Source organism: Punctularia strigosozonata, assembly GCF_000264995.1.
Source record: "Punctularia strigosozonata HHB-11173 SS5 unplaced genomic scaffold PUNSTscaffold_2, whole genome shotgun sequence".
Classification (NCBI taxonomy): domain Eukaryota; kingdom Fungi; phylum Basidiomycota; class Agaricomycetes; order Corticiales; family Punctulariaceae; genus Punctularia; species Punctularia strigosozonata.
This window is the reverse complement of record NW_006767434.1, coordinates 2227962-2245017: the sequence shown is the minus strand read 5'-3', so window position 1 is coordinate 2245017 and position 17056 is coordinate 2227962. Positions and strand designations below refer to the sequence as shown.

Here is a 17056-nt window from a genome sequence, read left to right as displayed (position 1 = left end):
ATCGGATATGGAAGTCAGCCACCGCTGTGCAGTTCATCCCACGGGTACGCGCCCGCCGTGGGAGACTGACCCCGCGCCTGCGTCCCACGGGCGATCGACTGAGACTCTGAGTCTGGCTGCATACATTCACTACTGAACATCGACGAGACTAGTACTACATCAAATTGACTGGAACGTTGTTTGACAATCCCGTTCCGAACAACGCAAGGATTGAGATGCGAAGCAGAGATGCGAATCTACTGGCGTACTAAGTAAGTTGGTACTATGCACCGATGTGCATGAACGTTGCCCATTCATAGGCGCTGCATCCTCCCCTTCGAAGCATATCCACAGCTTCGTCGAGCGCATAAGGGATAACGTTGAAGTCCACCATGTCGTTGTCGGTATTGAACAATTGCCTGTAGACATGCTCAGCAACGAATGGCCCAGTCATGTCTGACATTGGCCTGGTAGCCAACGCGGATCCCTGTCAGTGAGCGAAAATTAACCATCTAGTATCGACTCACCACAACGTTGCGATGATGCTGCGAAATCCAGCAAATAGCATAGCAGCAGCCAAGTGGATAGCCTCATCAGGATGCGAGCTGTCCCCCTTGCCAGTCTCGCAGGCGCTGAGGTAGGCGAACATGGCATCTGGCAGGTTCAGCTTCGTCAATTCGTCGATGGTGAGGTCCCCGTCTCCTAGCTTAAATGCGCTTCGAAGCGGTTCTTCTGCATTCTGTTCCCCGTGACAGGCCAGATGGACGATAGCGCTATCCGGAAGTCGTTCGACGACCTTGGCGAGGGCAGTAGGCGTACCGTGCTCACGTCGGATCACTGTAACGCCGTGACCAGGTATCACCTTTACGGCAGATTTGACCTCCTTGTAAACGCCCTTGATAACGTCCCAACCCGGCTCTGATGCTTTAGGCTCTGCGACGAAAAGTGACTTTACACCGTGACGTGGCTAACGTGATGTTTTGCGCTGAGCGATACGGAGTGCCCCAAGCGTCGGAGTATAGGAAGATACAACGTACTGAGAACAGTATTGAACCTCTCCCCCGGTGTAAATACCAGCAGCATGGACAGGAAGGAACGCGAATGGGCCTGTGGGCATCCACGTAAGTCGTGGGCGACTGTGACCAGTACGAATCTGAAGGGTCCGTTAAGCAATTCAGGACACCTCTCGGTAACTTAGGAACCGGCGAACCGTAAGGTGTAACACATCAATCACAGGGCGAACCACGTCGTTCCATAGCCTTTCCAGTAAAATCAGCAGTGGTGCTTCCTGCATCGATGTTGAGACAGCATGAAATAGATGGTGCTTCAGTGGACTGACCAGTTCAGGTTCATCAGGGACCTGGTCCGGGGTTTGGCCTTCGCGAGCAGTTGGTCGTGATTCCTGGTCGGAATGGCCACCACTGTCAGATGCCGGGTTGTTCCTCATACCCTGCCGTTTTTGCTTGGACGACCTGTATTCGACGCCATCCTTTCGCAACTGCGTCGCGTACGAAATTGCTATCTCCCTTGTGATGTTTCCGAGCTCAACGTGGAAAGGTGTATGGTTGCCTTCGATGATGATCGCATGAGACATTCTTGCTCCAGGGATGAGAATGACCACCGGCCCAAGAGCCGCTGCATCTGACAACGAAGAGAACGGTTCGTGCACCAGGAAGCGCTCGAAACCCGGAATTGCGCGCACGTCCTGGATCAACTTTTCGAACCTATCACTTTGCTGCCTCCGGATCGACGCAGCGACCGCAAACGTCCCCGGAACATGGATGTCGTCCGTGTTTGCGCGATGGTCAGTGTTGGCCGCTAGAAGGCGGGTTAGGCTAACCAGTTCCGTGGAGAGATCCTGGGGTAGTGAGTCGAATTGAGTGCGGAGGCGCAACGCCTGAGCCCAAAAAACAGCTCGACCTTGTTCCAGAAGCTCTACGGCGAGAGGGAGGCGATTCAGTTCCAGTGCGCGCAATGAGGCGTCAACTGCAATCCTCTGGGCACCATCAAGAGAGGCAAGACGCGCCTTTGGGTCAAGGCCGAGAACAGCGATTCGAGGCAAAAGCCCGATGGCCGTCTCATATGCACTGAGTAATGCAAGGTGCATATCTGTGCCACTAGCCGAATCCTCGGTGCCACTAGCCGCGGGGATTTCATCCTCGTACTGTTGCAAGAAGTTCTGCGCACGACGCAAGCGATCTTTGACTGCTCCAAAGGGATAAGAGATTGCGTTTTCCACGTACTTGATAGACAGCGACACATTATGATACGGTGAACCAGAACGATTGTGATGAGAGGATAGGCACCATAGGAGCTGCAAACGCGAGTAAGCGCCGAAAGGAAGAGCTACGTCTGCGGCTGAGAGGGTTTGATGCATCTCTGTTAGCAAAGATGGGTCGCGAGAGTGGGTATAAGCCAGGTCGAGAGCCTGGTACAGGTCCAACAGAAGGGCTCCGTAGTCCGGAACTCCCTCAGTTGTTATATGTAGAGCTTCACGACAGAGAGTAATCGCCTCGTTGAGCGTATCCAAGTCCCGCTGGTGCTTGTAATAAGCCATGACGCTGTTTGCCAGATTACTTAGGGTTGGTCCGCGGTCGGGATGACCATGAGGACGTAGTGACAGGGCCTCGCGATGGAAGTCTATGGCTTCGCGAAGGGTGTCCGGAGAGCCACGGTATCGATGGTGAGTCATGAGGGCACTCGCAAGGTTGTTCAATGACATGCTCCTTTCCGGATGTCCTCCCGACCGTAATGACAAAGCTTCGCGATGAAGAACGATAACCTCCTCCAGGGTGCCCAAATCGCTGTAATTCTCGCAGTGAGTCATGAGGGCGTTCGCGAGATTGTTGAGCAGGCCGTCGCGGTCTGGATGGTTGCGGGGGCACAGGGAAAGAGCCTCTCGCTGAAGGACGATGACTTCGTCTAGCGTGTCTGGGTCACCGAAGCGTTGATAATGAGTCATAAGGCTGTTCGCAAGGTTGCTGAGCGACATCTGTTGACCTTGATGGCCCACAGGATGCAAGGAGAGAGCCTCGCGATGGAGGGCGTTCGCCTCCTTCAAGGTAGCCGGATCTCCGAAGCGCTGGTAGTGAGTCCTGAGAGCTAAAGCGAGGCTGCTGAGCGTTATGCCTCGTTCAGTATGTCCTCCGGGTCGAAGCGCGAGGGCCTCACGATGGAGGACAATGGCTTCTTCCAGAACATCTGGGGTACCGTAACGTTCGTAGTGGGTGGAGAGGCTGATTGCAAGGTTACTGAGGGAGCCTCCACGGCCGGGACGTCCTTCAGGAAGCAGCATAAGCGCGTGACGGTGAAGTTTTATCACTTCCTGAAGGGTGTTCGGATCACCACTGTGCCTATAGCGAATCATGAGCGCATTCGCAAGATTGTTGAGTGACGTAGGATGGTGCGGATGGTCGTCATTGCGCAATGTCATGGCCTCGCGGTGAAGGGCGATAATTTCGTCCAAAACATGCGCATCTCCGTAGCGTTCGTAGTGAGCAAAGAGACATATTGCGAGATTGTTCAGCGACATGTGCCTATCGGCGTGCCCTATGTGATGTAATGAAAGTGCTTCGCGATGGAGAGTGAGGACTTCATCTAGGATGTCCGGCTTGCCGTAGCACTCATAATGAACCATGAGCCCTGTGGCAAGATCGTTCAGCGACCTTCCACGATCGGGGTGCCCATCCGGGCATAAAGTGAGGGCTTTTCGGGAGAGAACAATCATCTCATCCATCGCGTCGGGGTCACCGTTCCGCTTGCAGAGGAGCATCAGCCCGTTCGCAAGGTTACTGAGCGAACTTGCGTGCTCAGGATGCCCATCGTGACGTAAAGAGAGAGCCTTCCGATGAAGATGCAATGCTTCGTCCAATGCCTCAGGATCGGCCCCATGCTGGTATCGAGTAACAAGGCTGTTTGCGAGATTACTCAACAGAGTCCCGCATTTAGGATGGCCTGCGGGGCATAGAGACAGGGCCTCGCGGTAGAGTGCAATGGTTTCATCCAACACGTCTGGATCGCCGCAAGCCTCGTAGCCAGTCTCGAGTGCGCTTGCGAGATTGTTGAGTGAAAGGCCACGATCGAGGTGCCCTTCTGGATGCAATGCAAGGGTCTCACGGTAAAGACCAATCGCTGAATCCAGCATATCCCGATCGTCGTCGCATTCATATCGGATCATGAGGCTATTTGCGAGGTCGCTGAGCGCGATGTCCCGCTCGGGATGCCCAGCTGGGCGTTTCGAAAGACATTGACGATGGAGGTTTATCAACGAATCTAGGGTGTCCCGCCTTCCGTAACGCTCATAGAACGCCATGAGGGCCTTGACCAGGATGCCGAGCGACTCTTCATGATCTGGGTGCTCTGGTGGGTGCAGCAGAAGAGCCGTACGAGTCAAGGTGGTCGCTTCAATTACGGCATTCACGTTGCCATCGAACTCGTAACGCTCCAGGAGACCAGTCGCGAGAACGTTAAGCAAGCCACGGCTTTGGGTTCTCCCTTCGGGAATCAGAGCAAAGGCCTCCCTCGCGGTAGCTATAGACCTCACCAACGTGTCAAAATCAGCACGGCGTTCGTACTCGGCCAGAAGACCAAAGGCATGCTCCCTGAGGCTCTCGAAACGCGCTATCAGAGCTTCATCTATAGGCCGGTCTTCAGCGCCTTCATCCGACAGCGACAATCCCTCGCATGAGGAGCTGTCTTGGCTGCCTGCATCGTCGTCGTCAGAGATATCTGTAAGAGAAACGGCGGAGTGGGTAACGTTGCCCCCGAGCAAAGATGGGTGCGTACCAGAGGCAACAACGGTCCAGGGCCTTGCTACAAGCCCAGAATCATCGCTGCCTGAAGAGCCACCGAGTGATTGCGACATGGGCAGCGACGATAGCGGAGCAAGCCACTGCTTTGTAGGTTATCTATGCCGTCTCTTTGTTGCTTGTTTCCCAGGATCAGAGAACGGGGCTCTTATATTAGCATTTCTAATTAGGTTTGAGCCGCGTGGTACTAAGCTGATTAGACTATGTGTAAGTTGGTGAGAAACGGGCGAATGCCCCCGAAGGGGGCGTTCCGGTCCGGGAATCTGTGCGGGGTGTGAGCCGCGATGGGCGGGCAGGGTTACAACAAGAGGAGTGGAGGGTGGGATGCAACCCTGAAAGTGACCTCGCTTAGTTCCCGGACCCCAGAAATGAGGGGACTACAAATGGACGGCAGTCTGTCAGGTTCTGGCACCTTTTACATACACACTCCTCCGGCGCTATCCTCTTTTCGCTTGAGTGCGCTCTTTCTCCCCGATGTGACGCTGGAGCTCTGGTCCGCGGCGGTGTCTTCGCCGCGGTTCACGATCCTATAAGTGTCTCAGGGGTGACGTTCCCGCTCCTTCCCCTTCGCTCTCTTTTTCTATGTCCTCCCACTCCCAAGTCGCTCGTTCCTCCCCGGTGAACTGGCCCCTCCCTCCTGGGGGCCTCATCATCCCTCCTGGTGAAGCGTTCTACGCTGAGCATCTTTGCGCCCGTGTGGTGCCCCACTATGTCCACCTGGATGATCCGCGCTGCCGCGTTATGCATTACGAGTGTGAGTTCGTTATCGTTCAGGTGGCTTACCCAGGCTGAAACGGATTAGTCCTAGGGCCCGCGGAAGTCCTGGGGAGGGACAGGCCTTACACTGGGCTGCGCCCTCTACGGGCTCTTTATCCCCTTCCGGCTCTTCCGGATGCCGCCCCGTCAGCGGCAACCTCCTCTGCCGCGTACCCCCCCCTCGGCTCGAAGCTGTCCGGGGTTATCTGCACGTGTCCGGACCTCCCCGGGCTGACCTATTATTGGCGCCTGATATGCCGCTACCTGCGGCTTCCGGTTTCCTGCTCCGGTTGTTCCTTGTTCTGTCACGCGTGCCCGTGCTATCGTCACACGTGACCCTGTGAGTCGTTTTCCGCAATTGGTATCTCCGCTAGCTGAACTGTTGCGCTCAGCGTGTCGCGTCGGAGTTGGGTGGGCGGGTGGCAAAATACGAGTTACGGCGGCCCTTAGTGAGCTCGCCGTATGCTGGACTCAGTGGCGGACGGTGCGGATGGCGAGGAAGAAATTGCACCGCCACCGCAACGCCCGCGCGCGCATAGACTAAGTTCTTGCGCCTCCGTTCGTTCCTCACTTCAGCTCAGAACCACGATCTATGCCGTCTCTTTGTTGCTTGTTTCCCAGGATCAGAGAACGGGGCTCTTATATTAGCATTTCTAATTAGGTTTGAGCCGCGTGGTACTAAGCTGATTAGACTATGTGTAAGTTGGTGAGAAACGGGCGAATGCCCCCGAAGGGGGCGTTCCGGTCCGGGAATCTGTGCGGGGTGTGAGCCGCGATACCCAAAATGGTAGGAGCAACGCGACGCGTCGCGCAGGCGAACCCCGCCAGATAGGAGCGGTGCTTACCGTCAACGGACCGGCGGCATGGCGTACCGTATGAATTCCGCTTGTAGCCGCGGCCGCGCTTGCATGTAGGGGGCGAGGATCTCCGCGTGCTTCCGGAGATACCCCAGGAAAGCCTCGCTTCCCCAGCGCCCTTTGGTCTTGACGACCTCGAACGGGACGCCTCTCAATAGATACTCGAGGGTCCCGCCGATTCGAATGCCGTGTCCTTGGAGCGGGGCTCTGCCTGCTGCTTTGGTGGCGGCCCGGATGCGGTCTAGAAAGGCTTTGCGCGTCAGCGGCCAGACTTGCCCGTTTCGTGCCTTGTATGCGAAGATGTGTTCGTCGTCATCCAAGCTGTTGACGCTGAGGTGATTCGCGAGGGCGGCGACGGGGTCTGTGATCCCGTCCTGCTGTCCCCAATGGATCTGCTCCCCGCCGACGGCGCATTTGGTTCGCGGCAGCTGCAAGGTTTGCTGCCGCAGCCCGTTCCTATCCACGGCTAGCCCGAGGTCCGCGCGCTTGGCGTGGGTGCCGGGTTCGAAGCTGCTGCGGTTGCGCACGGTGAGCTCGCCTACCCGTGCGCATGCGTAGAACGCCACCGTCAGGCACGCGTAGACTGCGGCGTCGAAACCCTGGTCGACGACGAGCTGTTGCCGTATCGCGCGGATGAGATCCTCGGTGTACGGCTCTCGCTTCTTGCGCTTCGAGGCCGCCGGGGTAAGCTTAGCCGTCGCCTTCAGCATCGATTGCATGGCTGAGTCGTCCATATTCCAGGCGACACCGTGGATGAGGTGCCATGCTCGTACGCCGTAGAAGTAATTGGCCACTGTCGACCCTGCGTATAGGCCGGCCAGCGCTGCGAGGAATGCAAGCATGAGCGTTGCCGATGCGGGTGTCCGTTGCTCCTCCGCTATTCCGCGTTCGTCGCAGAATGCGTGGAACGCCACTAGCCCCGCGCCGTACGTCTCTGCGGTTGACGGGGCTAGCGCCTGAGCCATCACTTCGCGCACCCGGTCGAGGTCGCGCTGGTCCAATCCGGACGGCTGCCCGTCGGCCCCGAAGGTCGTGCGACCACCTGCGGGTGTCCACAGTAACAGCCGTTGGCTGGCCGGGCACGCGGGGCGAAGGCTAGCTTGCGACGGTGCCGCTCCCGCGTCGCGTTCACCATTCGCGGAAGTTGGCTCGTGCGAACTGCTCGTTGCGTTGCTCGAGGTCGGCCTGCGCAATCGAGTTTCGTACGGCTTCGCCGCTCTCCTGCTCTTTTGGCCGGGGTTTGCGCGCTCGGCCCTCACTCCTGACCTCGCGCTCGCGTTGTGTGAGCGGCTCCACGCTGTCGATGAGGAGTCCTGCAAGAGCCTCGGGTATGGGTAGGGGAGGGAGCAGCATGCTTCGTGGAGGGTAGACTCCTCGCGAGGGCGCGTCGGCGGGGTTGCTGGCGCTGGTAACGTATCTTGTGTGAAAAGTGTGCCCTGTCGTGACGGCCTCAGCGTGTATGCGCTTGAAGACTCCGTTGACGTGTCGATTACGGCTTCGCCCGTTCCACCAGCCTTCGACGACGCCTCGGTTGTCTCCGAAGACCTTGATGTGCCTGGCCTCCGTGTTGTAGAGAAGGCTGATGATTCGGACCAGTAGCTCGAAGCCGACGGCTTCAGCCCAGCCGATCTCTCTGCCACCTGAGTCCCAGCCTGGGAGGAGCCTCCAGGCCCTCCAGCGACCCCTGACCACCACTCCGATGCCCACTCCGGAGCTCGCGTCGGAGTAGCCTCCGGAGTCGAAAAGTTCGACGGGCCCGGGAATGGGCCGGCTGAGTTCGGTTCGCTGTAAGGTATCCAGCCACCACTGGAGAGCGGCCATTGTGCCCTTGGGAGGGGTATGCGGCTGGAAAGGACGGTCACCGAAGACACCGAGCATGGTCTCCAGCTCGGTGAGGTAAGCTCTTCCTTCGGGGACCACCAGGGATGCGTGCAGAAGCTTACCGAAGAGCTTCTGAGCGTCGTCCAGCGTGTGCGTTCGCTGCGTGTTCCACTCCTGGATGGCGCGCGTATACTTGGCCTGTTTCCCCTTGCCCAGGGCGACCGTGCGTGACCGGATGTCCCAGTCAAAACCTGTGAACGGCGCGACCTCTGCGAACTGATGGTCTTTGTCCGCGCCCCACGGCCAGCCGAGCTCCTCCGATAGACGATCGACATCGCACATGGCGTAGCAGAATTCCGCATCTGCCTGCGAGCGTTCGGAAGTCTGCGATAGGTCGCGCAGCGGGAAGGCCATGTCGTCGTCGAACTCCTCGACGCGACCATCCGGAAGCTCTGCCCCGCCATACCATAGGCGGCTCCGGTCTTGACGCGCGCCGCCGTGCTGCGCGATGCTGCGTTTCCAATCCTGGCGCCTGCGATTGTATTCCTCCAGGCAGCTGCGTCTGACTCTCGCGAAAATGAAGTCGTCCACCCACTTCGAAACCGGGCCCATGCCGCCCTCTCTTGCCAGATCTGCGAAGGCGTCGGCCGCTGCGCCGAATATCCCGCACCCTGACCGCAGGCCGAAACAGTCGCAGGTGTCCACTGCGAACGCGTCTTCCTCGCCGATTCGCACCACCAGGCCCGGCCACTGTTCGGGCTTGATCGGAATGGTGCGATAGGCCTCTGCGACGTCTCGATTCGCGATCTGGGAACCCGGCGGGAGCCGCGCCAACGACAGCGCCACGGCGGCAAACGTGCCCCATGTGCACGGATACATCGCGGCGTCGATGGCGGAGTTGATCGAGGATGTGCTCTCACGCGGGTGGTATGGATAGGAGAGGTTTTGGATGAGTCGGAATTTGGCCGGATTGTGCGGCTTCGGGATAATGGAGAGCGGCGATGTTTGAAACGGCCCCAGCGCCTCTTCGATTTCGAGCCTCGAGTAGGGGCCGAGATACCGTCCTTTCTCAAACTCCTTCCGAATGATGCAGTTGAACTTTTCGCGGTGCTCGGCGACGGACGCGCTATTAGACGGAATGAATGTAGAAGTTGGCGGGCAGATGCCCGCGTCGAAACCGAGTTGAATGGAATTAGGGATACCGGGATACTTATACAGGAGGTCGCTACGTGCGAGCATGCGCTGCCAGGCTTCGGCTCGCAGCGGCGTGAGTGCCTTACTGGCCCTCTGCGAGATGGCAGTCCCGAGCGCCGTGACTGCCTTTGCCGCACCCGGAGCAGGAATGACGGTAGGCCTCGACGTGCGAGTCGCGCTTGCACCCGCGGACTTGGAAGTCGATGCATAGGACCCTGCCGCTCGGGTCGACCAGTTGTCCTCTGGCGTCCCTTGCGGCGTATGCCTTCGTCTTCCCGTCCCAGAGGGTCCGTGACCTGCACGATCGGACGTCGTGAGGGTGCCGCCCGAGGCAGAGGGCACACGGCGCGTGGGCGCTGGCGCTGGTGCCCTGGCGAAAAGACTGCGTTCTGCCGTGGTGTTCCCTCTCGCGCCCATTGCGATCTCCTTCGCTGCGCGCGTATGGGGCGGCGGGCCTTGCTGAACGCCTCCTCTCTTGCCGCTCTGGCCCCCCTGGGGCTGCTGGTGCGGCTCTCCGCATGCTGCGCGGCGCCGAGTGTGCGTGACGAGGGGAGGGGATGCGTCCCGGTGCACGATCAGGTGCGTTTGCGAGGAGGGCGTGCCCCGGCCAGTGGGCGTGCGGGGTGATGTGCGCGTGGGTGCGATAGTGATCGCAGGTCCCGGTTGAGGGAGTTCGAGGTCGTGGGAGCGATAGTGATCGCGTTCCGATAAGGGTCGCGATGAGACGTAGTGACGTCGTTTATCGTTCGTGCGCGATCGATGTACCGTGCGCGGTCGACAGGCGAATGAGAGATGAGCAGGGGAATGTTAGCAAGGGTGTTCGCGAGATCAAGGACTTAGGACGCACGCGTAGTTGGCCTCGCTAGCTTGCATGTTCAGGTACTTCCGCGTTAACCGCTGCAGCCGCTCGTTGTTGAAGATCGCGGGGTTGAAGATTTCTGCGGGGTTGCGTTCGTACTGAAGGTGCCAGAGTTTCCGAACCTCCTCCTGATAGAGGAGCAGGCATGGGTCCCCGTGCGGACCCTCGAAGCGGCTCGGATGGTTGTCGATTGCGAAGAAGAAGTCGACGAAATCTTGCACGATGGTTTTCGGCCATCCAACTCTGGCCATGTCCTCGAGGAGCCCGGTCTTCGCGATGGAGAACTCTCTCCACGTGAGTTCTCGGTCCGGAATGCAATACTTTGCGATCCGGCTGGGCGCGGCCTGTCGCAGCGCTACCCCTTCGCCGTCTCGGGCCAGGTACAAGGCGTCGTCTCCACTCGATAGCGCATCCTCCGTGGCTCTGCGCCGCCCTTCAGCCCCGAAGAACCACATCTCGATGTACTTGTACGCTCGGAGTTTCTTGAGGGCCTTGTCGTCGGTTGATGGGGCGGACTCGTGACCGACCATTCGGTCCTTGATGTGTATCGGGACCTTGGGCCGACTCTTCGCTGCCTCCTTCTCCTCTTCGGCTTTCTCCGCTGCCTCGCGCTCCAACCTTTCCTTTTCCGCAAGCCGTGCAGCTTCTCGGTCCTCTTCGACCTGCCGGTCCCACGCCGCCTTCTCTTGATTGATGTCGTTGGTCCACGCATCTAGCAGAGCTTGCGCCGCCTGTTCGTCCGTCAAGCCATCTTGGTTGCTCATGGACCGCCTGCATGCGGCGAAGGCGGCCCCTGCAAAGTTCGGCGCGACCTGTTCGTGTGGGTTAGCATCGATACGTGGCATGATGCTTTCACCGGGGGGTTCAAGGGAGTGCTTTGGGACTGGTTATAAAAAGGAGTGTCGGTACTAGTTTCTGCTGTTCAAAATACGAGTTACGGCGGCCCTTAGTGAGCTCGCCGTATGCTGGACTCAGTGGCGGACGGTGCGGATGGCGAGGAAGAAATTGCACCGCCACCGCAACGCCCGCGCGCGCATAGACTAAGTTCTTGCGCCTCCGTTCGTTCCTCACTTCAGCTCAGAACCACGATATGCGTGCACTTCTGCTATCGCATAGCCCGCAGAAGGCAGCTTGCGTAAGTCCAAGCATAGCTTCGCGCGGGGTGTGGTCACGATGGTGGACGTTCTCAGAGAAAGCAGAGAAATGGCACCGCCACCGAGCCGGTGACTTATTCTGGCGTTGGCAATGGTCGTCCCGGACTCGCCTGTTCGCACCCGAGCGCAAGGCACAGCGATGGGCGGCCTCCTCCACTCGCCCTCCTCCGAGGCCATTGCGCCCCGCGCCCAGCAGTCGTCCTCCAGCGCCCTCGCCAAATGCGTGGCCACCGCCGGCACCATCTACCGCATCCCGCCCGAGATCCTCGTCGAGATCTTCACCATCTGCAGCGCGGCCGACCCTCTCAGCCCGCTCCGCCTCTCCATGGTCAGTCGATACTGGCACGACCTCATCAACGCCTTCCCCAGGATATGGCAGCGCATCACCGTCGACGAGCGTGCCCACCCCCTGCCCGCTCTCCGTGCCCAGACCGAAACCTGGATCACGCGATCCCATCCGTTGCCCTTCGACGTGGACATCACCCTCGAGAACATGGATAACATCCTTCCGTTCCTTTCGTGCTGCCTGCAGCAAGTCGACAGATGGCGGAGTTGCACCATATCGCGGCGCGACTTGCGTGTGCCGTTCATGAAGAGGGCACCCATCGCAGGTTTAGAACGCCTCGAGATGTCGATACACTCACTAGGGGAACTCGCTTGGGAGGACGACACACCTGCGCCCGCACACGCATTCCCACAATTCATCTCCTATTCGCAGGATAACCACCTCTCCATGTCGCTCGCCGTCTCCATCCTTCCCGATGTCAACTTGCTCACTCCCATGCGCTTCACGACGCTCGACATCAGTGACACCCAGATCGGAGTTCCGATCTCCCCGCGCAATGTCTTGCAATTCCTCCAAGCTTTGCCCGAATTGGAGGAATTTAGCTTCATCGGTTGGACGCACGAACCGCTACCAGATGACAGTCCGGACCCTATGCCAGTAGCCTTCCTTCCGCGGCTGCAGTTGCTCTTCATTAGGAATACCTGTTCTACCCGCGCCCTCCTGTCTCATATCGACTGTCCCAACCTCGTCGAGCTCGAGCTGGAACACCTTAATGTCGAAATTGAACTGCAGCACGTGAACAACCTCGGTGAAGACGGTGACAGCGACGACGAGGCACACGACTTTTCCCAGTCTCCGGTAAGACGGTGTCGCTATATGTGGATCTGAATCTAATCTCACATACATATAGTGGAGCGACCACGCGACGGGCATGGGCCTTCGTAACCTCATACAGCGATGCAATCCCCCGCTTGAAGTGCTACAGATGGACTATGCGGACATGCGTACCAAAGACTTCGAGTGGTGCTTTGACCGCCTGCACTCCCTCCGCATGTTCCGGATCGTCGCGTCCGACATGTCAGACAAGGTCATCGATCTGCTCCGGCCTTGTCGACCCCGATATGTCGCGCCTGAGCTTCTTCAAGAGGGCATAGATGACGATGTCGACGACGACGATATGGACGACGAGCCTCTCGATGGCATGGGCGTCGACACTCCTTCGAGCGCGAGCAGAGGTCCAATCCGCCTTCGACTACCCAACTTATCCACCCTCGATCTCTCAGGCTGCCAACGCCTCTCTGGCGAAGCTATCGTCGCCGCCCTTCGCGCCAGAGACGATTTTATCTTAGGTTGCTCATCCGGGGCTCGTGAAGTATCTATGCTCGAGGAAGTGAGGGTGGTCAATTGCCATCGCTTCACGGCGACGCACGAAGACGCGCTTGTGGAGGTGCTAGGACCTAGGTTCAAGACCGCGGTATGAGCGTCCGCCGAGTTTTACCCCTTTTCTTTTCATCCTGCCCGAAAGCATGATCTGCGTGTATTATGGATTACGAACGATCACGATGCCGGAACTCTCGCTGACGACTCCATTGCGCTGCGTTGTTGTTGTTCACCTTGTACTATTGTAGATATGCGTAATACCCGTGGTTCAGAAGTACTTGTACATAGATTGTCCCTAGTCGTATGTCGATAACCCAATGCATTTTCGCCCCCAGCCTATAATTTCGCTTTCTCCTGTGAGGGACCGCTCTTCAACCGAGCCAGTCCGTCGATTACACGCTCCGCGTCCGATTCGATCCTGGCCAATAAATCCTTGCAGGTGGGTACATCCTTGATCAGCCCAACGACGACACCCGCGCTCCAGATGCCGAGGTCGGGATCGCCCTTCTCGTAGACCATACGACCTCTCGCCCCGCTGACGAGGTCCCGGACTTCCTCGAATTTTGCTCCGCCTTCCTTCTTGCGCCCTTCGTTCTCTATCCTGACGACCTCCAGCGCGACTTTGTTCTTGAACACTCGAGCGGTGTTGTGCAATGTCCGGAAGATGTGGATCGTGTCCTGTTCGGTGGCGCGAACGATCGTCTGCTTGATATTGTCGTGGATCGGTGATTCGACTGTGCACATAAAGCGCGTCCCTGCAACACTGAGATAAGCTTGATACGATGGGAAGCCAGAGGGATCGACGAACCCATGTTAACACCTGCGGCACCAAGCGCCAGAGCAGCTGCTAGACCCCGCCCGTCCGCGAAGCCACCGGACGCGATGTACGGAATTTCCAACTCGTTGGCCGACCGAGCAAGCAAGACTAAACCTCCGATATCCTCTTCTCCCGGATGACCGGCACCTACGAGAGCATGAGTATGAATATCGCGCTGATAACCTGGGAACCGACATTCAAATCCATCCATGCTGATCACGTCCACGCCCATACGCTGCGCAGACTATACGACTTTCAGAATTGCGGATACATCTGATTTCAGAATGGTGATCTCGCCTTAGCGTGTCGTATCGTCGTGCACTTGTGTAGAATGATGCAACCTTGACCTTTGAGGTAGGAGATGAGCTGCTTGGCTAATGCATCACAGAGACGATGTCAGAATGGTACTGAGTCGCGCAAGGACGCGAAGGACGAACGGTTGTTCCCTGCTGTCTCAAATATCTTGACACCTTCTTCAACCGCCGCCTTCGCGTACCCAGCATAATCTGGCGGGTTGATCGTCGGAAGCAGTGTGATATTCACCCCAAAGGGTTTGGACGTCATCTTGCGCGTTTCACGAATGGCCGTGCGCAAAGCTTCGGGGCTGGGTTGGGTCAATGCCGTGAGTATGCCTGGTTCGCTTGGTCAGGGAGGATATACGGCATTGCGAGATGAGAATGACACATACCGAGGCCTCCTGCTTCGGATACTGCTGCAGCGAGCCGCGGTACGCCGACCCTGCACACGTTGTTACCAGCTAAGCATGTGGTCTGCGGTCATTGTATGCGTCCATACCATTGCATTCCTCCCTGCACTACAGGACTGAGACGACGCATTAGTTGTGATTGACGAGGTGCAAAAGGACGCTTGGAACGTACACCTGTATGTTGAGCAGTTCAGTGAGGGGTGTTTTAATCATGTTGACGGTGGGGGTGCGGGAGAAGAGGCGTATCCCGGGCGCAACGATGGGTTTATGATATCGAACGTTGGTCGTTGTAATGAACAAGTCCGGTCCTGAGCAGAGGCGTCTGACGAGGTGCATGTTGCATGCTCAATGACAAACACCGGTAACGCCATGGCCGGCATGTGATAACTGAGCAAGTTCGCAGAGATTTCTCGCTGTCGCACAGACTCGCACCTGCCAAAAGGCACTGCCACCCTCGGAAATCCACATCCGGCGCAGACATCGTTGGCACATTTGAATGGATACAGCGAACACGAGCTACATTGTAAAAGCACAGTCTATAGGTTTTGATCGACTTCTCCGTTCCTTCTTCGTTCGTCCATTCCGAGGACTTATTTCTTGAGGATAGCAGGAGGGGTGAGACCAGCGGAAAAGCCAGACTCGCCGGCGTACTTGGCAGAGCTGCCAAGCTCCTCCCTAATACGAGATCAGACATGCCGAAAAAAAGGACAAGCGGAAGAACGCACTCAATGCGTAGGAGCGCGTTGTACTTGGCGACGCGCTCGCTGCGGGCGGGGGCGCCGGTCTTGATCTGGCCGACACCAAGAGCGACGACGAGGTCAGCGATGACGGTGTTCTCGGTCTCACCAGAGCGGTGAGAGACCATGACACCCCAGCCGTCGCTCTGCGCGAGCTGTGCAGCCTGGATCGACTCGGAGATCGTGCCGATCTGGTTGATCTTGAGCAGCAGACCATTGCACGCCTTCTTCTCGATGGCGGTCTTAATGCGGAGCACGTTGGTGACGGTCAAATCGTCGCCGACGATCTGAATGCTCGAGTTGGCGGTGAAGTGCGACCACGCCTCCCAATCATCCTGGTCGAAGGGGTCCTCGATCGAGACGATCGGGTACTTCTCGATGTAGCTGAGGTAGAGGTTGGCGAGCTCCTTGCCGGTGATCCACTTGCTAGCATCCGAGTTGGGGTTCTTGAAGTCGAGGTCGTACTTGCCGTCCTTGTAGAACTCGGACGAGGCGACGTCGAGAGCGATCTTGATTTTGCCCTCGTAGCCAGCCTTCTTGATGGCCTCAGAGAGAAGCTCAAGGGACTCCTCAGCACCGCTGACGTTGGGAGCGAATCCACCCTCGTCACCAACGTTGGCAGCTAGAGACAGGGCATGTTAGGTAGATGCGATGTATTTGCTTATATGCGCACCATCAATGCCGTACTTTGCAGTAATGACCTTCTTGAGGGTGTGGTAGGTCTCAGTGCCAATCTTCATTGCCTCAGTGAAGCTGCTGGCACCGGTGGGGAGAAGCATGAACTCCTGGAAGGCGAGCTTGTTGCCGGCGTGGCTTCCACCGTTGATGACATTGAAAGCAGGGGTCGGGAGGGTGAACGGCGGCTTGACGCCCGCAAGATCGGCGAGGTGCTGGTACAGCGGGACACCCTTCTCGGCGGCGGCGGCCTCAGCAACGACGATTGAGACGCCAAGGATGGCGTTCGCGCCGAGCTTGCCCTTATTGGGGGTGCCGTCGAGTTTAATCAGAAAGTCGTCGATCTCCTTCTGCTGTAGAACGGAAAGACCGGACTTGATGAGCGCCGGGGCAATGATGTCGTTCACGTTGGAAACGGCCTTAGAGACGCCTATACGCCCGAATTTCAGCGATGTCCTCTTCCATAGTGCACTTGCGCTCACCCTTGCCGACGTACGCGCTCTTGTCGCCGTCACGGAGCTCAACAGCCTCGTGAACACCGGTCGAAGCACCCGATGGGACCGAACCGCGGAAGCGTCCTGGATTTCGAGAAGGATTGAGACGGTAGCTCCCAAGTTCGACGCGATCGACTCACCCTTCGAGGTGTAGAGGTCAACCTCAACGGTGGGGTTACCACGGGAGTCGAAGATCTGCCGATAATCAGCCAGTGGATAAAAACAAGATACATTCGGGCTTACCTGGCGAGCGTGAATTTTGGAGATGGACATGGCGGATGTTGAGAGGGGACGATGGTCAGACCGATACTGCAGCCGCAATCCATCCAAATACCCAGTAGACAGTTCCCACGCCGATTATCTCTAAGGCCGGTAGTTGGCGAGCCATGGCGCGGCACTGGCGCTATTCCTCGCTACAGTTCATCCCGCCCGTGCTTCAACGCCCAGATCTTGGAGGCGGCAGTGAGAGGCTCCGTTTGCTTCCAAGAACGTGGGTGGCATTATTCCAGGGTGTTATTACCTACCGGACAGGA

General features: G+C 57.9%; 4 protein-coding genes across 4 annotated transcripts; all 4 read right to left on the bottom strand.

The window, feature by feature from the left end:
• Window positions 1-262: 262 nt before the first annotated feature.
• Window positions 263-4843, bottom strand: PUNSTDRAFT_131086 (uncharacterized protein; the record flags this gene model as incomplete). The annotated part of the gene is made up of 5 exons (XM_007380354.1): window positions 263-446; window positions 507-946; window positions 1010-1132; window positions 1190-1267; window positions 1319-4843. 5 exons carry the CDS (start codon window positions 4841-4843, stop codon window positions 263-265), a joined length of 4350 nt encoding a protein of 1449 aa, XP_007380416.1.
• A 1547-nt stretch (window positions 4844-6390) lies between these two features.
• On the bottom strand, window positions 6391-7509 carry PUNSTDRAFT_60758 (uncharacterized protein; the record flags this gene model as incomplete). Its single annotated transcript, XM_007380353.1, has 1 exon — window positions 6391-7509. A coding segment is annotated over one exon (1119 nt), but the record flags the coding sequence as incomplete, so codon positions are not given.
• Window positions 7510-10243: 2734 nt separating this feature from the next.
• On the bottom strand, window positions 10244-11119 carry PUNSTDRAFT_131084 (uncharacterized protein; the record flags this gene model as incomplete). Its single annotated transcript, XM_007380352.1, has 1 exon — window positions 10244-11119. The coding sequence occupies one exon, from the start codon at window positions 11117-11119 to the stop codon at window positions 10244-10246; it is 876 nt and encodes a 291-aa protein (XP_007380414.1).
• Window positions 11120-11826: 707 nt separating this feature from the next.
• PUNSTDRAFT_141433 (enolase) lies at window positions 11827-16997 on the bottom strand. Its single transcript, XM_007380351.1, has 13 exons — window positions 16767-16997; window positions 16664-16718; window positions 16512-16607; window positions 16028-16459; window positions 15343-15976; window positions 14790-15292; window positions 14707-14733; window positions 14600-14649; window positions 14349-14543; window positions 14107-14285; window positions 13903-14058; window positions 12625-13849; window positions 11827-12572 (listed from the first exon to the last, which is right to left on the bottom strand). The coding sequence occupies exons 1-6, from the start codon at window positions 16794-16796 to the stop codon at window positions 15208-15210; spliced, it is 1332 nt and encodes a 443-aa protein (XP_007380413.1). The 5' UTR covers window positions 16797-16997; the 3' UTR covers window positions 11827-12572; window positions 12625-13849; window positions 13903-14058; window positions 14107-14285; window positions 14349-14543; window positions 14600-14649; window positions 14707-14733; window positions 14790-15207.
• Between the last annotated feature and the right edge of the window lie 59 nt (window positions 16998-17056).